This window comes from Agrilus planipennis, unplaced genomic scaffold (genome assembly GCF_000699045.2).
Source record: "Agrilus planipennis isolate EAB-ADULT unplaced genomic scaffold, Apla_2.0 scaffold2, whole genome shotgun sequence".
Lineage (NCBI taxonomy): Eukaryota > Metazoa > Arthropoda > Insecta > Coleoptera > Buprestidae > Agrilus > Agrilus planipennis.
In genome coordinates, this window is record NW_020442464.1 from 1789675 (window position 1) to 1803770 (window position 14096).

General features: G+C 36.8%; 1 protein-coding gene across 4 annotated transcripts in view; it reads right to left on the reverse strand.

Annotated features, from left to right (window-relative positions):
* LOC108735986 (Krueppel-like factor luna) overlaps positions 1-14096 on the reverse strand; it is a 359199-nt gene that overhangs the window by 72745 nt on the left and 272358 nt on the right. The window contains exons 1-2 of one of the 4 annotated variants that reach the window (XM_018468345.1): positions 785-848; positions 655-690 (exon numbers count right to left, since the gene is read on the reverse strand). The exons of the other annotated variants lie outside the window; for them this stretch is intronic. Of the exons in view, the coding sequence (XP_018323847.1) occupies positions 655-660 (6 nt within the window). The 5' untranslated portion in view covers positions 661-690; positions 785-848. Of the gene's footprint in view, positions 1-654; positions 691-784; positions 849-14096 lie in introns of those variants that run through there. 4 annotated transcript variants of the gene reach the window in all.

Consider the following 14096-nt stretch of genomic DNA (forward strand, 5'->3'; position numbering starts at 1 on the left):
TGTGGTCGTAGATGGCGAAATGTCTCCATAAACAGTATCCAACTTTGTTTTCATCTCCTCGCATTTTTTCCCATCCAAAAACAAAAAGCGAGTTACCGAACGATACTGCTCTTTTTCCATCTTAGCGAAAATAACGAAACACGTCTCAGTCGAATGGCTGCCAAATCCAAACTAACCTATCAATCAGTCTGAAATTCGTTTTGGCGTGGTTTTATAGATGGCAGCACACGATAACAACACCAATTTCCCTCAGGAACGTCCTCTGTCTTCAAACACGGGTACTTATTTAACCGTCCTCGTAGTACATTTTTGACTTATTACATTGAACCTCTACAAATCGCTACGTAATTGCATTTTGCTCATAGATCAGTCGATACGTCGATAAGTTTTTTTTCTTTTTCTAGTGTCTTACTTCACTATTGCTGTCGACAACTTACCACGAAATAGAATTTTTCAGGACTTGCTGTCTGTTAGATGATCCAATAAACTGATTCAACTTATGCTTTTTGGTAATAAACAATGTGAAACATGAGTTTTTGTGTATTTAATGAAATCAATTTTTTTTTCAATTAGTAATGGTTTTCTAGGACTCTACTTACAGTTTTTAAAAGAAAATAATTAAAAAAATAGTACATTTGATTTAAACATACTAACATGCATCTACTTATCATCAGAAATTGCTTCCAAGCCCTGAAAATAAGCCATGTTTTAGAAATCAACGGTTTTATTTTTGCAAAATTGAGAAAATTAAGCATGAAACTAAAAAAAAGCTAGCGAAACTCACATTCATTTTGTAAGGATTCCCCGATAAACGCCAATCCCTTAAATACTGCAACATTTCATCAGTTGTTATAAGTCTACGTCTGTAAGACTAAAAAAATATTTAAAACAAGTTTATGTAACTCTTTGAGGTTTAAAACTGAATGAAATGCTTACATTTCCACAAACCAATCTATTAGTTATATAAGTACCAAAATGAGGTGTCGATGTCAAGAATACAAGTATACTAAAAACTGGTAATAACTCATACCACATGTTTCAACACAATGGTCCCAATTAACTGCAGTTGTATACAATAAACATAAAAATTGAAATCAGGGAAAGTAATGCACCCTTGGAAAGTATAATATTGTTATTAGAAATGTCATTAACAAATTTTCATAATAACAACTAGGGTTGCCAGGTGTCCCGATTTCTCACCCATCATGTCGAACTTGAACCAATGAAAAAAATAACGAAACGGTAGGTTACATAACATTAATTTATATATTCGTGACGTACAACTCAGGAAGTCAGATAACTCAGGATAGAACAGTTAATTTACAAATTTGAGAAAGATTGCTAAAGTTGTATGTCTGGAGTGAGGCGCTGTATGGGTGCGAAACATGGACGGTGGGCGCGGCGGAAAAGAAAATGTTAGAAGTATTCGAAATGTGGTGTTACATGAGAATGATAAGGACATCGTGGAAACAGAAGAGTAGACATAAGGAATCAATAAGAAATAGGCGAGATAGGTTGGTAGGACACCTTTTTAGGTATGAAGGACTAGTTAAAAACACATTAGAAGCAGAAACAGGAGTTAAGAGCAGTAGAGGTAGATCTAGATTAGATTATTATTCACAAATAGTATTAATGAAATGCGAAGATTAGCTCAGGATAGAAAAAAGTAAGTCTTAAGACTGATGATCTTATGATAATGATGATGAGAACTCAGGAGTTAAAAAACCTTCAACTTTATATGGTGAACACACTGCTATTATTACGAATGCACTTGCATACATATACACATACACAAGTAAACAGGAAGATGTATCTCAGCCGGTACAGGAAATTGAATGATGCTTCCTCCTGTTCTTTATCAACTCTAGAAATTGACTCACTCCTTTTTTCGTGTACGAATGATAAAAAATGGTCAAAAGTTTCGAATATGTTTGTAACATCTGAGAAGGTGTCCTTTTAACCCATAACGCCCTCTATTATCCTAATGTTTCCAATACCTCCTCATTTATAACCCTTTCTAACCACGGTATCTTGAAGAGTCCTCTATCTCAGCGGTTCCCAAATGGCGTTCCGCGGAACCCTGCTGTTTCGTGGAAAGGTCGCAGGGGTTCCGTGAGATGATACAGGAAGTCAGCATCTATCACTTCTTCTACATGGAAGTCAGATGGCTCTAGAGACGAATGGTGGGACAACCAATTGTTACAACCTTTAGTCATATCGAACTATTGCATGATGAGAAATGTATAATGAAATTGGCTTATTTAGTCGATAGGGACAGGTATTCGATAAACTCAACGTAATCAGTAGGTCCTTACAGTGAGGAACCACAACTACCTCTAAAACAAAAATCCGAATCAGCTGATTCAAATTTGAATAACCTTTGGATCGAACTTAATGATGAATACCCTGCAGTTGTTGAGAAGGTTGTTATCATGGTTCCTGTTTCGGTTTGTATCAAATTACGGGGGACTTACACATAAAATTATTATCGGTTCACTTTTTGTCGAACAAAAAGGGGTTAGTCAAAAAGGGTTCCGAAGCAAAACACAAATTGGGAACCGCTGGGTCTATCTCAAATGCTCTTAACTTTTTCTTTTTCGCATCATCCACCAAAAATCAAAAGAAAATCAGATGTGAGCCGAACTTGTACCTATAGGTAAATACCTACGGGGTTTGTTCTGCACATGGTGATAAGGATAAGAACAATAATAACCGATTGAACGGAATCAAATTTAATACCCTCTTGTTTAGTCCAAAGTTATTACAGTGAGAGATAAACTTATCGTATCGCCCTCAGAGAGAGAGTTACGTAATCATCACAATGATTTGTGTTATGTCAGAATTAATTAATTGGAAACGCTGATTGTGCACCTCAGGAGGAACGGTTCAAAGTTGTCTGCCTACCAATTCAAAACTTTGAGAAATCAATTCCAAAGTTGCCAAACGCAGAAATGGCAAGACGAGACCGCCACTATCGCGCAGTACGTTGTTTAGTCTGTATTTGAACTCACAATTAGATTCGTCTTATACATACTAAGGATAAGTAATTAATTAGAAATGTACGTTATATGTACACTGATTATATGTACATATACATATCTATAGTTTGATCTCCAAAAACATAAACAGTAAATTTAATACAACTGAAAATGTGTAAGACGATGCCTAATACAGAAAAATTTTTACTTATGTAGTTTTTTAATGTTTTATAGTACAGTAGAACCTTGATAACTTAAACGTCGACAACGTAATAACCTCTATAAGTTCATAAAACTTTGTGTTCCCTTCCCCTCGGAGTCCAAAACCTCTATTACATAAAATAAAAACCCTTTATAACTTAAACGAATAATTTGGGCATCACACCTCAGTGAGGAGTGAAAAGTAGTTTGAATCGGGAGAAAGTCTGAAAAATTCTTGTTGTTTACATGGTTTAAACAGTGTAGAAATAAAAAATTAGTGTTAGTGGACCTATACTAAAGGGAAAAGCTGAAGTTTGCCAAGTCATTGGAAATCCATAATTTTAAATCTTAAACTTAAACCCTTAGTAAGTAAAAAACCTTAATAACTCAAATTATTTTACGTTTCCCTCGGTCTTTATCTTATCGAGGTTCTACTATATTTCTGTTTAGGTTTTCGCAACCTTTCTTCCTTTTCCACTATCAGCAATATTAACGAGTGTTGTTGCGGGGCAGGTTTATGATTTGTCAATATAACTGCCGACTTACTGAACCCTATTACCCTTAAGATAAAGTGGTGTAAGGGACATAACGACCGATGTAAAACACGAACCCTAACATAAGCCATGGGATTTATTAAAGGTGGCATAAATTTCGATGAGGCGAACACAAGAATTTCGATAGGACGAAGACAAGAACAAGCAAAGAAGAAATCAAACTGTTTCTCATTATGTACCCATCTTGAATAAGTTATTCGATGTATTCAATAAATACATAAACATGAACGTTAAATAAAATTTGGTACAATTTTTAAACACCTCGTTTTTAATATTTATAGTCCTTAAGTAGATAAGGAGTAAGTTGTAATATTCCTACATGTGACATTATTTTTAGGAATTTTTATCTTTTATCATTATGATAATTCCAAATATTAGTATATGTCATCATCATCATCATAAGGTCATCAGTCCTAAGACTGGTTGGACACGTACCTCCACTCCACTCTTTCCTATCCTGAGCTAATCTTCGCATTTCCCTAAAACTAGAACAGCCCACATCCTTAACTATTTGCGAAGAGTAATCTAATCTAGGTCTACCTCTACCCCTCCTAACTCCTGTTTCTGCCTCTAATATGTCTCTGACTAGACCTTCATGCCTGAGAAGGTGTCCTACCAACCTATCTCGCCTATTTTTTATTGACTTCCACAGACTCCTCTGTTCTCCTATTCTTTCCAATACCTCTTCATTTCTAACCTTTTCTACCCACGATATCCTCATCATCCGCCTATAACACCACATTTCGAACGCTTCTAACCTTTTCTTTTCCGCTGTTCCCACTGTCCATGTTTCGCACCCGTACAACGCCGTGCTCCAAACATACACCTTTAAAAACCTTTTTCGAATTAGTATATGTAATTTCCCAAAATTTTGGGCTTCTTTTTCGTATTCGTTATTGGAGACTATACGAGAAAACGGTTTACTGCTTTGATGCAACCTTTTTATGTGGGTGCAGAAGCAGACAAAGTCCATAATAATACTGCTGATGCATTGCATGAACCACATTATGTATTATGAGGCATTAGAGACGATTCATCAAGATCCCTTTTAAAAGTCAGCAAGACGAATGGACACACAGACATAAAAATTTACGGGCTCTACGTACAGTAACCATATTATATAAAAGAGTAGCTTTGTTGGTCGCAATGACATGCAAAACACGCAGTACGACAACGAAGTTTTTAGGAAGTGACGTCAGTATTCATAACTCGTTTCCCGTCTATCAAGTCTCATACAAGTCATATTTCAACATTTTTTTTTCATTATGCCTCGTACAACGGTCCGGGGATCCGTACTCATCGCGTATGCATTGTGGCACTACTTGAACTTTATTAGGAGGGAGGACGAATTAAAATGGCGTCGCTGACTCTTGAAATAAGATGTATAATATAAATATGCGAGAAGAACAAACGCGACAAAGCGACGCATTCAAAATGAGAATTTCGGCAAAAATAATTGCACACAAATTCGCCGTTACTTCTCATGAAAGTAACCACTCATTAAAAAATGTAAACACAATAACTCCTGGAACCTAAAATGTATGTAATAAAGTAAGTTACACAAAAACTCAAAAACTGAAGCAAATACCACTACAACTGCGTGATTCAAATCATTCAGGAAACTAATTCGAATAAAATAATTCGAATAAAATAATTCGAAGTGGTCTGTATTCTGTCGAAACTGCTAGACGCGGATCGCGATTTCGGTCTTTTTGGATCTCATCAACGCGTCGCAGGCAGCTGCGACAGAACACATACCAACTTTTACCTGCTGTCTTAACAGCGCGTTTTAGAAAATACAACAAATGGCGCGGTAAACACCATCTGTAGTACGATGCTACATTTTAGGATTACGTATGCACCAACAACGTCCATTTAAATATATGGATATCTACTTGCTGAAACGAACCCTCTAAAATGTAGCATCGTACTACAGATGGCGTTTAACGCGCCATTTGTGGTATTTTCCATTCAGGAAACTGACTTCAATATCATATAATCATAAATTTTTGGAAAACTGAATGTACATTAAAATTTAATGATATCATATAAGATTAAAAGAACCTTAACGTTATAACCTAAGGACATGGCCTACAGGATTAAACCATTGCTTAACATTCAGTAGGACAACAGTTCCATTCTGGGTCAAAATTTTCTGATTTCTGTTTGGAATCAATCATGAGCTTCGCTATTTTAAAACCAGGAATGGGAAACATTGACTGAATATATTTGCAATATGAATATTTGTAATTTATATTGTATTTCTGGAAGAATATCTTCCCGAATACTGAACAAATAATTTAAGGAAATAACAGCAAATTTTAATGAATAACCAATTCGAACTAAAAATCCTCCCCATTATAGCCTTTAATTTAATATGCAGTCTACTTTTGATATTGATCAAACCCTCGGGATGTTCCAGATGACTATTTAGATATACTTTCCCGATTCCATTTGATATTATTTTATAGGACATCCTGTAACATTATTACCACGTTGATTAATGAAAGTACGAGGGTGGATTGATAAGTTTCCGGCCTAACCAAGAGATGACGCCACTAGGCCTACCTTGAGGTGACATTCTATAGTACCATCCTTGGATAGCTTGTAGCTATAGTTTCAGCCCGATCTCCTTGCTAGTGTAGGTTTGACAGCACGCTGAACAAGACGCCTCTGTGGTTTTCGTAAAAATGGAAAAGCAGGAAAATCGTGCTGTCATCAAATACTTTTATTTGAAGGGGTTAACGCCGAAGGAAATTAAAAAAGAGATGGACTCAACACTGGGGACATCCTCCCCGTCATATTCAACCGTTAAGCAGTGGGTTTCCGAGTTTAAAAAGGGTCGTGTGAGCACCTCTGATGGGCCTCGCTCAGGACGCCCCGTTGAGGTCACAACTCCAGATATGATCGAAAAAATTCATCAAATAGTGCTGGGAGACCGCAGATTGAAAGTGCGTGAGATAGCTGAGACCTGTAAGATGTCATATGAACGTGTGCAACATATTTTGCACCAACATTTGCATATGGAAAAGCTCTGTGCAAGATGGGTGCCGCGTTTGCTAACAGTCGACCAAAAATTGATTCGAAAAAACATTTCTACCGCAAATTTGTCATTGTATAAGCGTAATCCAAGCGAATTTTTGCGTCGATTCGTAACCGTTGACGAAACGTGGGTCCACCACTACACTCCTGAAACCAAAGAACAGTCTAAACAGTGGATTGGACCAGGGGAACCAACTCCAAAGAAGGCAAAAACAATTTTTTCGGCGAACAAGGTTATGGCTACTGTTTTTTGGGATGCAAGAGGTATTATATACATTGATTACCTTGCAAAGGGTAATACTATCACTGGTCAATACTACGCAGACTTATTGCAACGTTTGAGCCACGAGGTGAAAATTAAACGACCTCATCTGGCGAAGAAAAAAATCTTGTTTCATCACGATAACGCACCAGCGCACACGTCAATCGTTGCGACGGCTAAAATCAACGATCTAAAGTTTGAATTGATGCCGCACCCTCCTTACTCTCCAGACCTAGCCCCGAGTGACTATTTTCTGTTCCCTAATCTCAAAAAATGGCTTGGCGGTAAGAGATTTGCGGACAATGAAGAAGTAATCGAAGCTGTAAATGGTTATTTTGAGGAGCTTGACGAATCAGTCTATAGAGATGGCATTAATAGACTGGAACACCGCTATGAGAAATGTATCAGCCTTGGAGGAGATTATGTTGAGAAATAAAAAAAAAAATTTTTTAAAAACCTTGTTTTTCTTGGTCAGGCCGGAAACTTATCAATCCACCCTCGTATGTGTTAGGTTTAAAACCTATGGATTTACTTCCACCCTCATACAACCATAGATACATACATGCATCTGCGTGATTCGTATTCCAATAACAATACGAACTATATTGGCAATATTCATTAAGGGACCCTTATCATTAAATTATCGATAGGCTTCGTGCGATAGGCGTATCAGAAAACAAAAGCCGATCCAGCCTCCACGTCATTTATCTTTAATCGCGAGCTTTTGTTTGACGATCCGCCGTTTCCTATTATTCTACGACAATCAGACACCATAATGAAATTCGCTTCTGTACGTCGCGTTTCTTCGTCAGGTGTACAATAGATCGAGGCAGGCGAGCGCAAGAACATCTAACATCGCGTTTCGTCGCGTCTATGCAAGAAACGTACGTGCAATTGTTCACGTTTCTGTCTCTATTTGTCTAACTAGTTGGCTGCTGCTTCTTCTTAAGACCTCTCGAGTCACAGGGGTTAATTGAATATTTCGATTTGCGCGGGGACTTCTCGATTGTATTGAAATGCCATTATTACTATTACCCGGAGGTATAGTTTTACAGTTCCCACTGGAGCAAGTTGACAACGCTTCGGGGAATCAGTAATCAAATAACCAGTATTCTTTGTAAAGGTCAGATATGTAATTTTCAGGATGAATCTTTCCACAGACATACAACCTCCTGACTGCTTGATGTTTTTAACTCAACAAATAGCAGATACAAATGTGTACAAACTTTCACCACTTTTAAAATGAATTTAGACAGCGTCCATGCAATCCATTGAGACCTTTCTGAATCCAATTTAAATTATACTTCATTTACTTTCTCTAGCGATGCGCCCCTTCCAATATCTTGGATGCGTGCTGGCAAAATCGTAGGTAGGGAGAAAAAAGCTCATTATACTCTCGGCTCTTGTTCATTAAACATACTTATTCATACAGTACCTGTTAAAAGTTTTGTTCAATCATGAATAGTAGTGCGAGTCGAAAACAAGCGTTAAAGCCTTTAATATGTCTTCAAATATAAATAAACATCTCGTTGATATTTTCAGTAGTAATTGGTACCAATAACAGCACATTTGAGCAATGCAATTGTAGTGGATAAAATGGCCATTTTTTCCGTGCAGTACTGTACGGATTATACGCTCCTCACCGGTTAAGAGTTTGGCCGAGAGTTGTCTCCTTCCTTTTCTGGCCTAGTGCTGTTCCTTTCTACTTTGCGCCGGTCAAACTGAAGATCACATCGCTACAGAAAGTAAACGGAGTATAGTTTGTCCGCGATTTGACCAAAAACTAATACTTTGTGGATATGTGGAGGCAGTGTCTTAGAGTTGAACATTACTGTTTACGTTTATCGAGGATAGAACGAACCTCTATTTCGCGCTTAATCCTTGAACAACCCCTTAACAGCTAATATCAGGATTGCCCGTTGCAGTTATGTCCCAGATCGTACACGGTATGAACTAAAACGGTTACCGCCAGCTAGTAAGTGGCAACATCTGCAAGCCAGAACATAAATGAGTCCGCTGCATTGTTATGTTTAAAGGTAATTCGCTGTCGAAATAGTGTAAGCACTTTGACCCAATGGATGACAGCGCCAGTGGCGTCACGACGCCGTACAAAATATCAGTTTTACGAGCGTCACACCTTTGAACTGAAGGAATGGGGTAGTAAAAAGAATAAGTGGTCGTCCATCTCGTACTGTAAGAGTGCTGAAATGGGAAAATCGTGTCAGGTTTGGAAGAGACTTAGACAAACGACATGGCCAACGAAGTAATGAGGACTACTCAGCAAAATTGTATTATACATTGTACAACTTTTACTGTTTTACTACCGACGTGGGGTCCCGACAATACAAAGGAAAATAACTCCCGACTTTAAAGATTTAGAGGAAGTATAAGGGCAATGTAATCTCCCTTCGAACCACATACGTACGTATCATATTTGGAAGATATATCTACATTGGGATCAGAATCGTAAAAGATCAAAGTTTATTCTACCAGAAATCACGAGAAATTGGCAGAACATTGTAACCGCAGGCGCACGTAATATTTCGAGTTGGGATTGAAGTCTTAACCTACATCGGTATCGTAAAAGCTACAAACAGATGTATATTTCAATTAGAGATTAACGTTAATTAAATTTTTAAAACAATTCAGAAGAAATCTATCGTTTTCTGTTTCCTATCTAATATTTGTAGCATCTTTTGAATAGCATCACTTTCATGCTTCCTCCTTTACACAAGATCGTATTGACTGAAATGGGAAACTTCACTATCACTACATAGTATAAAACAAAGTCGCTTCCCGCTGTCTGTCCCTATGTACACTTGGATCTTTAAAACTAAACAACGGATTTTGATGCGGTTTTTTTTAATAGATAGAGTAATTTAAGAGGAAGGTTTATATGTATAATACATGCATAATATAGTAGAGAAACGCTGATAATTTTAGAGGTTTCTAATGTGATGTCGTAAATAAACACATTTTTTGCGCTTACATTGCAAACGCTGGCTGAACCCTACGAGATAGATCAAAATAATGTACTACAATATTGTACATCTTAAAAGGGTCTACAAAAAAGTCCGCGATGGTATATGTCTATCTCTTAGGGATAACCCACAATAACCATTTTTATCCTTTACTTTTTATGAGAAATAATGACTTATTTACGAAGCGATTGTAGGCAATACAGCATTAATTCTTATCCAATTAAGTACCTTAAATACATTGTGCATTTAATATAGATCAATATGGCCCTTTACAGCATGTAATTTAAATGAATATTTTCGAAGATATTACAGATTTAAAATGCAGGGACATAGCGGTTGCAGCGGTACCGGCCGGAAGGCCGGTTTGTATTGTCTAATGACAAAAAACTGTGAATGTTGTATATAAAGACATTCTGTAGTATATTTAGTATGTTCAGGGGGTATCTTTTGAAGATTTCCCCTTTTCGATAATAATCTAAACAAAACAAAAATATACATATTTAATATCAGCATTGCACCCGCGCGAAACTGGGGCGGGTCACTAGTGATGTATAATTCAGTAATTGACAGAATTACAAAACCGTAAAATTTAAGGAAAAACAAATATGTGTACTGTTAATCCTTGCCTCGCCTACTTCTGTTAGTAATTTACTGCTGAACTTTTTTTTTCAGTACAAAATAAATAACTACATAATATAATGTTTTTGTCTTGATGCTGAAACTTTTGATGCATTGTTTGCGACATCGCCGTTGATGGAAGCGTCCTTCTTACATGTAGCGGAAGAGTTTTTAGTGAAAGTTCTTTTTCTCTCTTACGACACTTGTCGGCGGTTTCAAAGACCCGCGACACCCTTCAGCTCCTTCATTAATCTTCGCCAAAACATTCGAGCAAATGCTTTTCCTACCGTACTTGACACTCTTTACGCTTTAAGTGTTCCCATAAGTTATAGGCTCTTTGAGGTTCACTGCCTACGTCAGGTCTCGACATGATAAATACATCGAGGTTTATCGAACACAACAACCGTTTATTATTGTATTCTGAAAATGTGCGAAAAATAGAATTGTTTGCACGGAAAAATCGGAAACCTGTCGTTCATATAAAAAGAAATTTCTTTTGATACGATTAATGATGAAAGATACTAATGTCCTTTACATTTTATTGAGAAAATTGCCTATTATAACCACAAGTGGCACTATAATTAAAAAATAAGGACTGGTTGGACTGGACACCCTCCTCCACTGTTTTTTACCTTCATTTAATACCGAATCACTACAACATTCCATATCTCCAACTATTCGGTAACAGTAATCTAATCTGGGTCTTCCTCTACCTCATTTTGCTAATGCTTCCGCTTACATCTTCTTTTTATTACTGACACCCATAGCACCCTTCATTCTTCTACTACATCCTTATTTCTAACCAACCACAGTATTTTCAATTAAATTTTGACAGTGTCCATGTTTCGCACCGAGTGTCCAAATTAACAGATTCTGGACAGAGAAACGATTTTATATCCTATAATATCAACGACTTCATTGCGGTTACCTCCCTTACATATCAATTTTTACATTTTATTGTTTTTTTAAGCTAAAAATAGTAACGAATCATAAGGAATCAACTTATCATGATGACTGCATTCAACTTAATTTTATCAATTTTGAATGTCTATACGCGGATGGTCAACTAGGTATCTATCCCTTGCGCACTTTTGGAAAGGAATTTCTTCTAATAAAATAAGAGACCCCGAAATAAAAAGGACTGCATCCAGCATCGGAAATGGAAGGACCTATGAAGAAACTTCAACACAGGACGGTCTTCAAACCCGAATGGGAACAGCATCAGTTTAAATGAATATTTATTTAATGAAACTTTTTATCGAATTTGAGAGATAATGAGAACTATTAAGAAAAGATCATGATTATTATTTATAGGAGAAGACTTTGAGTGGCTATTGAAACCGACCGATTGGTGTGAAGGACAAGGGAGCAAGGACATCGAAATAACCTCATTTATTTCCTGTCCCATTTTTCACACCGATTATTCAGAACTGTTCTCGGGGCCTGGTTCGAACAATTAACAATTTTCGTGCCTAGCCTTTTCAATTTATTAATTAGAAGACTAAGGCGCAGCATTCACGCCTTGATGCTCGTCGACGTACGAATATAATCGGGTCACTGACTTGCCAGAAAGGCCTAAAAGCAATAGGTACTGCTGCTGCTACTGTACTGCTACTGCTGCTACTACTACAGCTCCTATTCCCTCTTTTCTTTCATCTCCTTTCGTTCGGGGGGGCCTTTCTTAAATTTAATTACTTCACTCTCTCTCGCGCGCACCAACATTTACCTAATGCTACTGCACTCTGCCTTATTAATGGCTTTTTAATTCAATTTATGAACTCAAATTACGCACGCATATACATAAACAACCTACACGAATAGCTATCCCAGCAACACCAGCCCCGTTATTCTATTGCAAGTAGCTACCCATCTACAAATTGCAATCTATAGATCCACCAAAAATAAATGGCTACCAATAAATTTAGGATGAAGTGCTGTTTAATTAATTGCTTAGTTAATACAGAAAACTAATTATTTTTGCACAAGAATGTCTACATTAGACAAACCGAAAAGCCGTTAAAAGAAGAAACAAAGAACATATTTAAATCGTAAAAGTTAAAACTAATTCAAATCTGTCGAATATCTGTTAAAAGAGAATAGTAAATTAATAATAATTTCGAAATCTATTAGGTATATAAAATCAATACCAATAAAGTAGTGTTTTATTAGTGAAATTAATTATATATATATATGTTCTATAGTTATCAATTATGAACAATTAAGTGCTCTAATTAATACTTCAGGTTTTCTCATAAATTTTAGAATTCTCTAGAGATTCTTCCCTTACCAGAAATTTCTATCATGACAAATGCAAATCTGGAAGGGAATAATTCCCGGTATAACTCCCTAATAACAGGGAACTTTATCATGTGTTATAGTTTTAATCAACGTAGGATTATTGCGTAACCACAGAAGGATAGAAAGGATGGAAAGGGAAGGAAAATAAGGAAAGACTCCATCCATACGGCGCGGCGTCCGTATGCTTTTCTCTGCTTAAGGATTCAGGAATAGTTTACAAACTAATTTGTAAATTACCGTCCTCGAACAAGGACAAAAACAGGGGAGTCTGTGTACTGAATCTCATAATTTGTTCTATCGATTATTTAAATTGATGTTATAATAACATTTGTTTGGTTATGGAAAACACGGAGAAAACTTCACGGAAAACTTACGTAGTTAACTTGTGGAACACATCGCATCTATGCATGTTAAGTGACACTCCACGTTTAGTATCCAAACATGAAATTTGAAGGAAATTACATCGGTTGAGAAGGTTCATGGCGGCATTCCAAAATAAATGATAATGCACCAAGTACATACATTCCTACAAAAATTGTAAATCCGAAATTCTTCCAGGTTTTGACGGTTTTGTTTAGAAACGCTAGAAAGACGTACTGTAAAGCGATTTGTGATCATCATCATCAACAACATCATCATATTTGGACATGCATCTCTACTCTTTCCTATCCCGATCTAATCTTCGCATTTCCCTAAAACTGGAACATCCCACATCCCTAACTATTTGTGAACAGTACCTAACTTAATCTATGTCTTCCTCACACACACTCCTAATACCCTTTGTTCTGCTGCTTCTTCTAACACCTCGTCATTTCTAACCTTCTCTGTCTACATTCGCCTGTAACACCACATTTCGAACACTTCTAACCTTTTTCTTCCGCTACGCCCCCCGTCTATGTTTCGCACCCGTACAGCACCGCGCTTTTGACATAGAATCTCTTTGGAATTTCTAAATTAATTGTTCGCGTACACAGAAGTGACTTTTTTTTGTTGAAGACGACTCGACCCTTCGCTATCGTATGCTTTATATCTCTACTGCTCCTTCCAGTCTGAGTTAGCTTGTTATCGAAAATCAGCCACTTCTTCTAGTTTATGGTCTCCTTCTATTAACTCTAATTTTAAGTATATCCCTTACAATCAATATTTTTGTTTTATTTTTTTA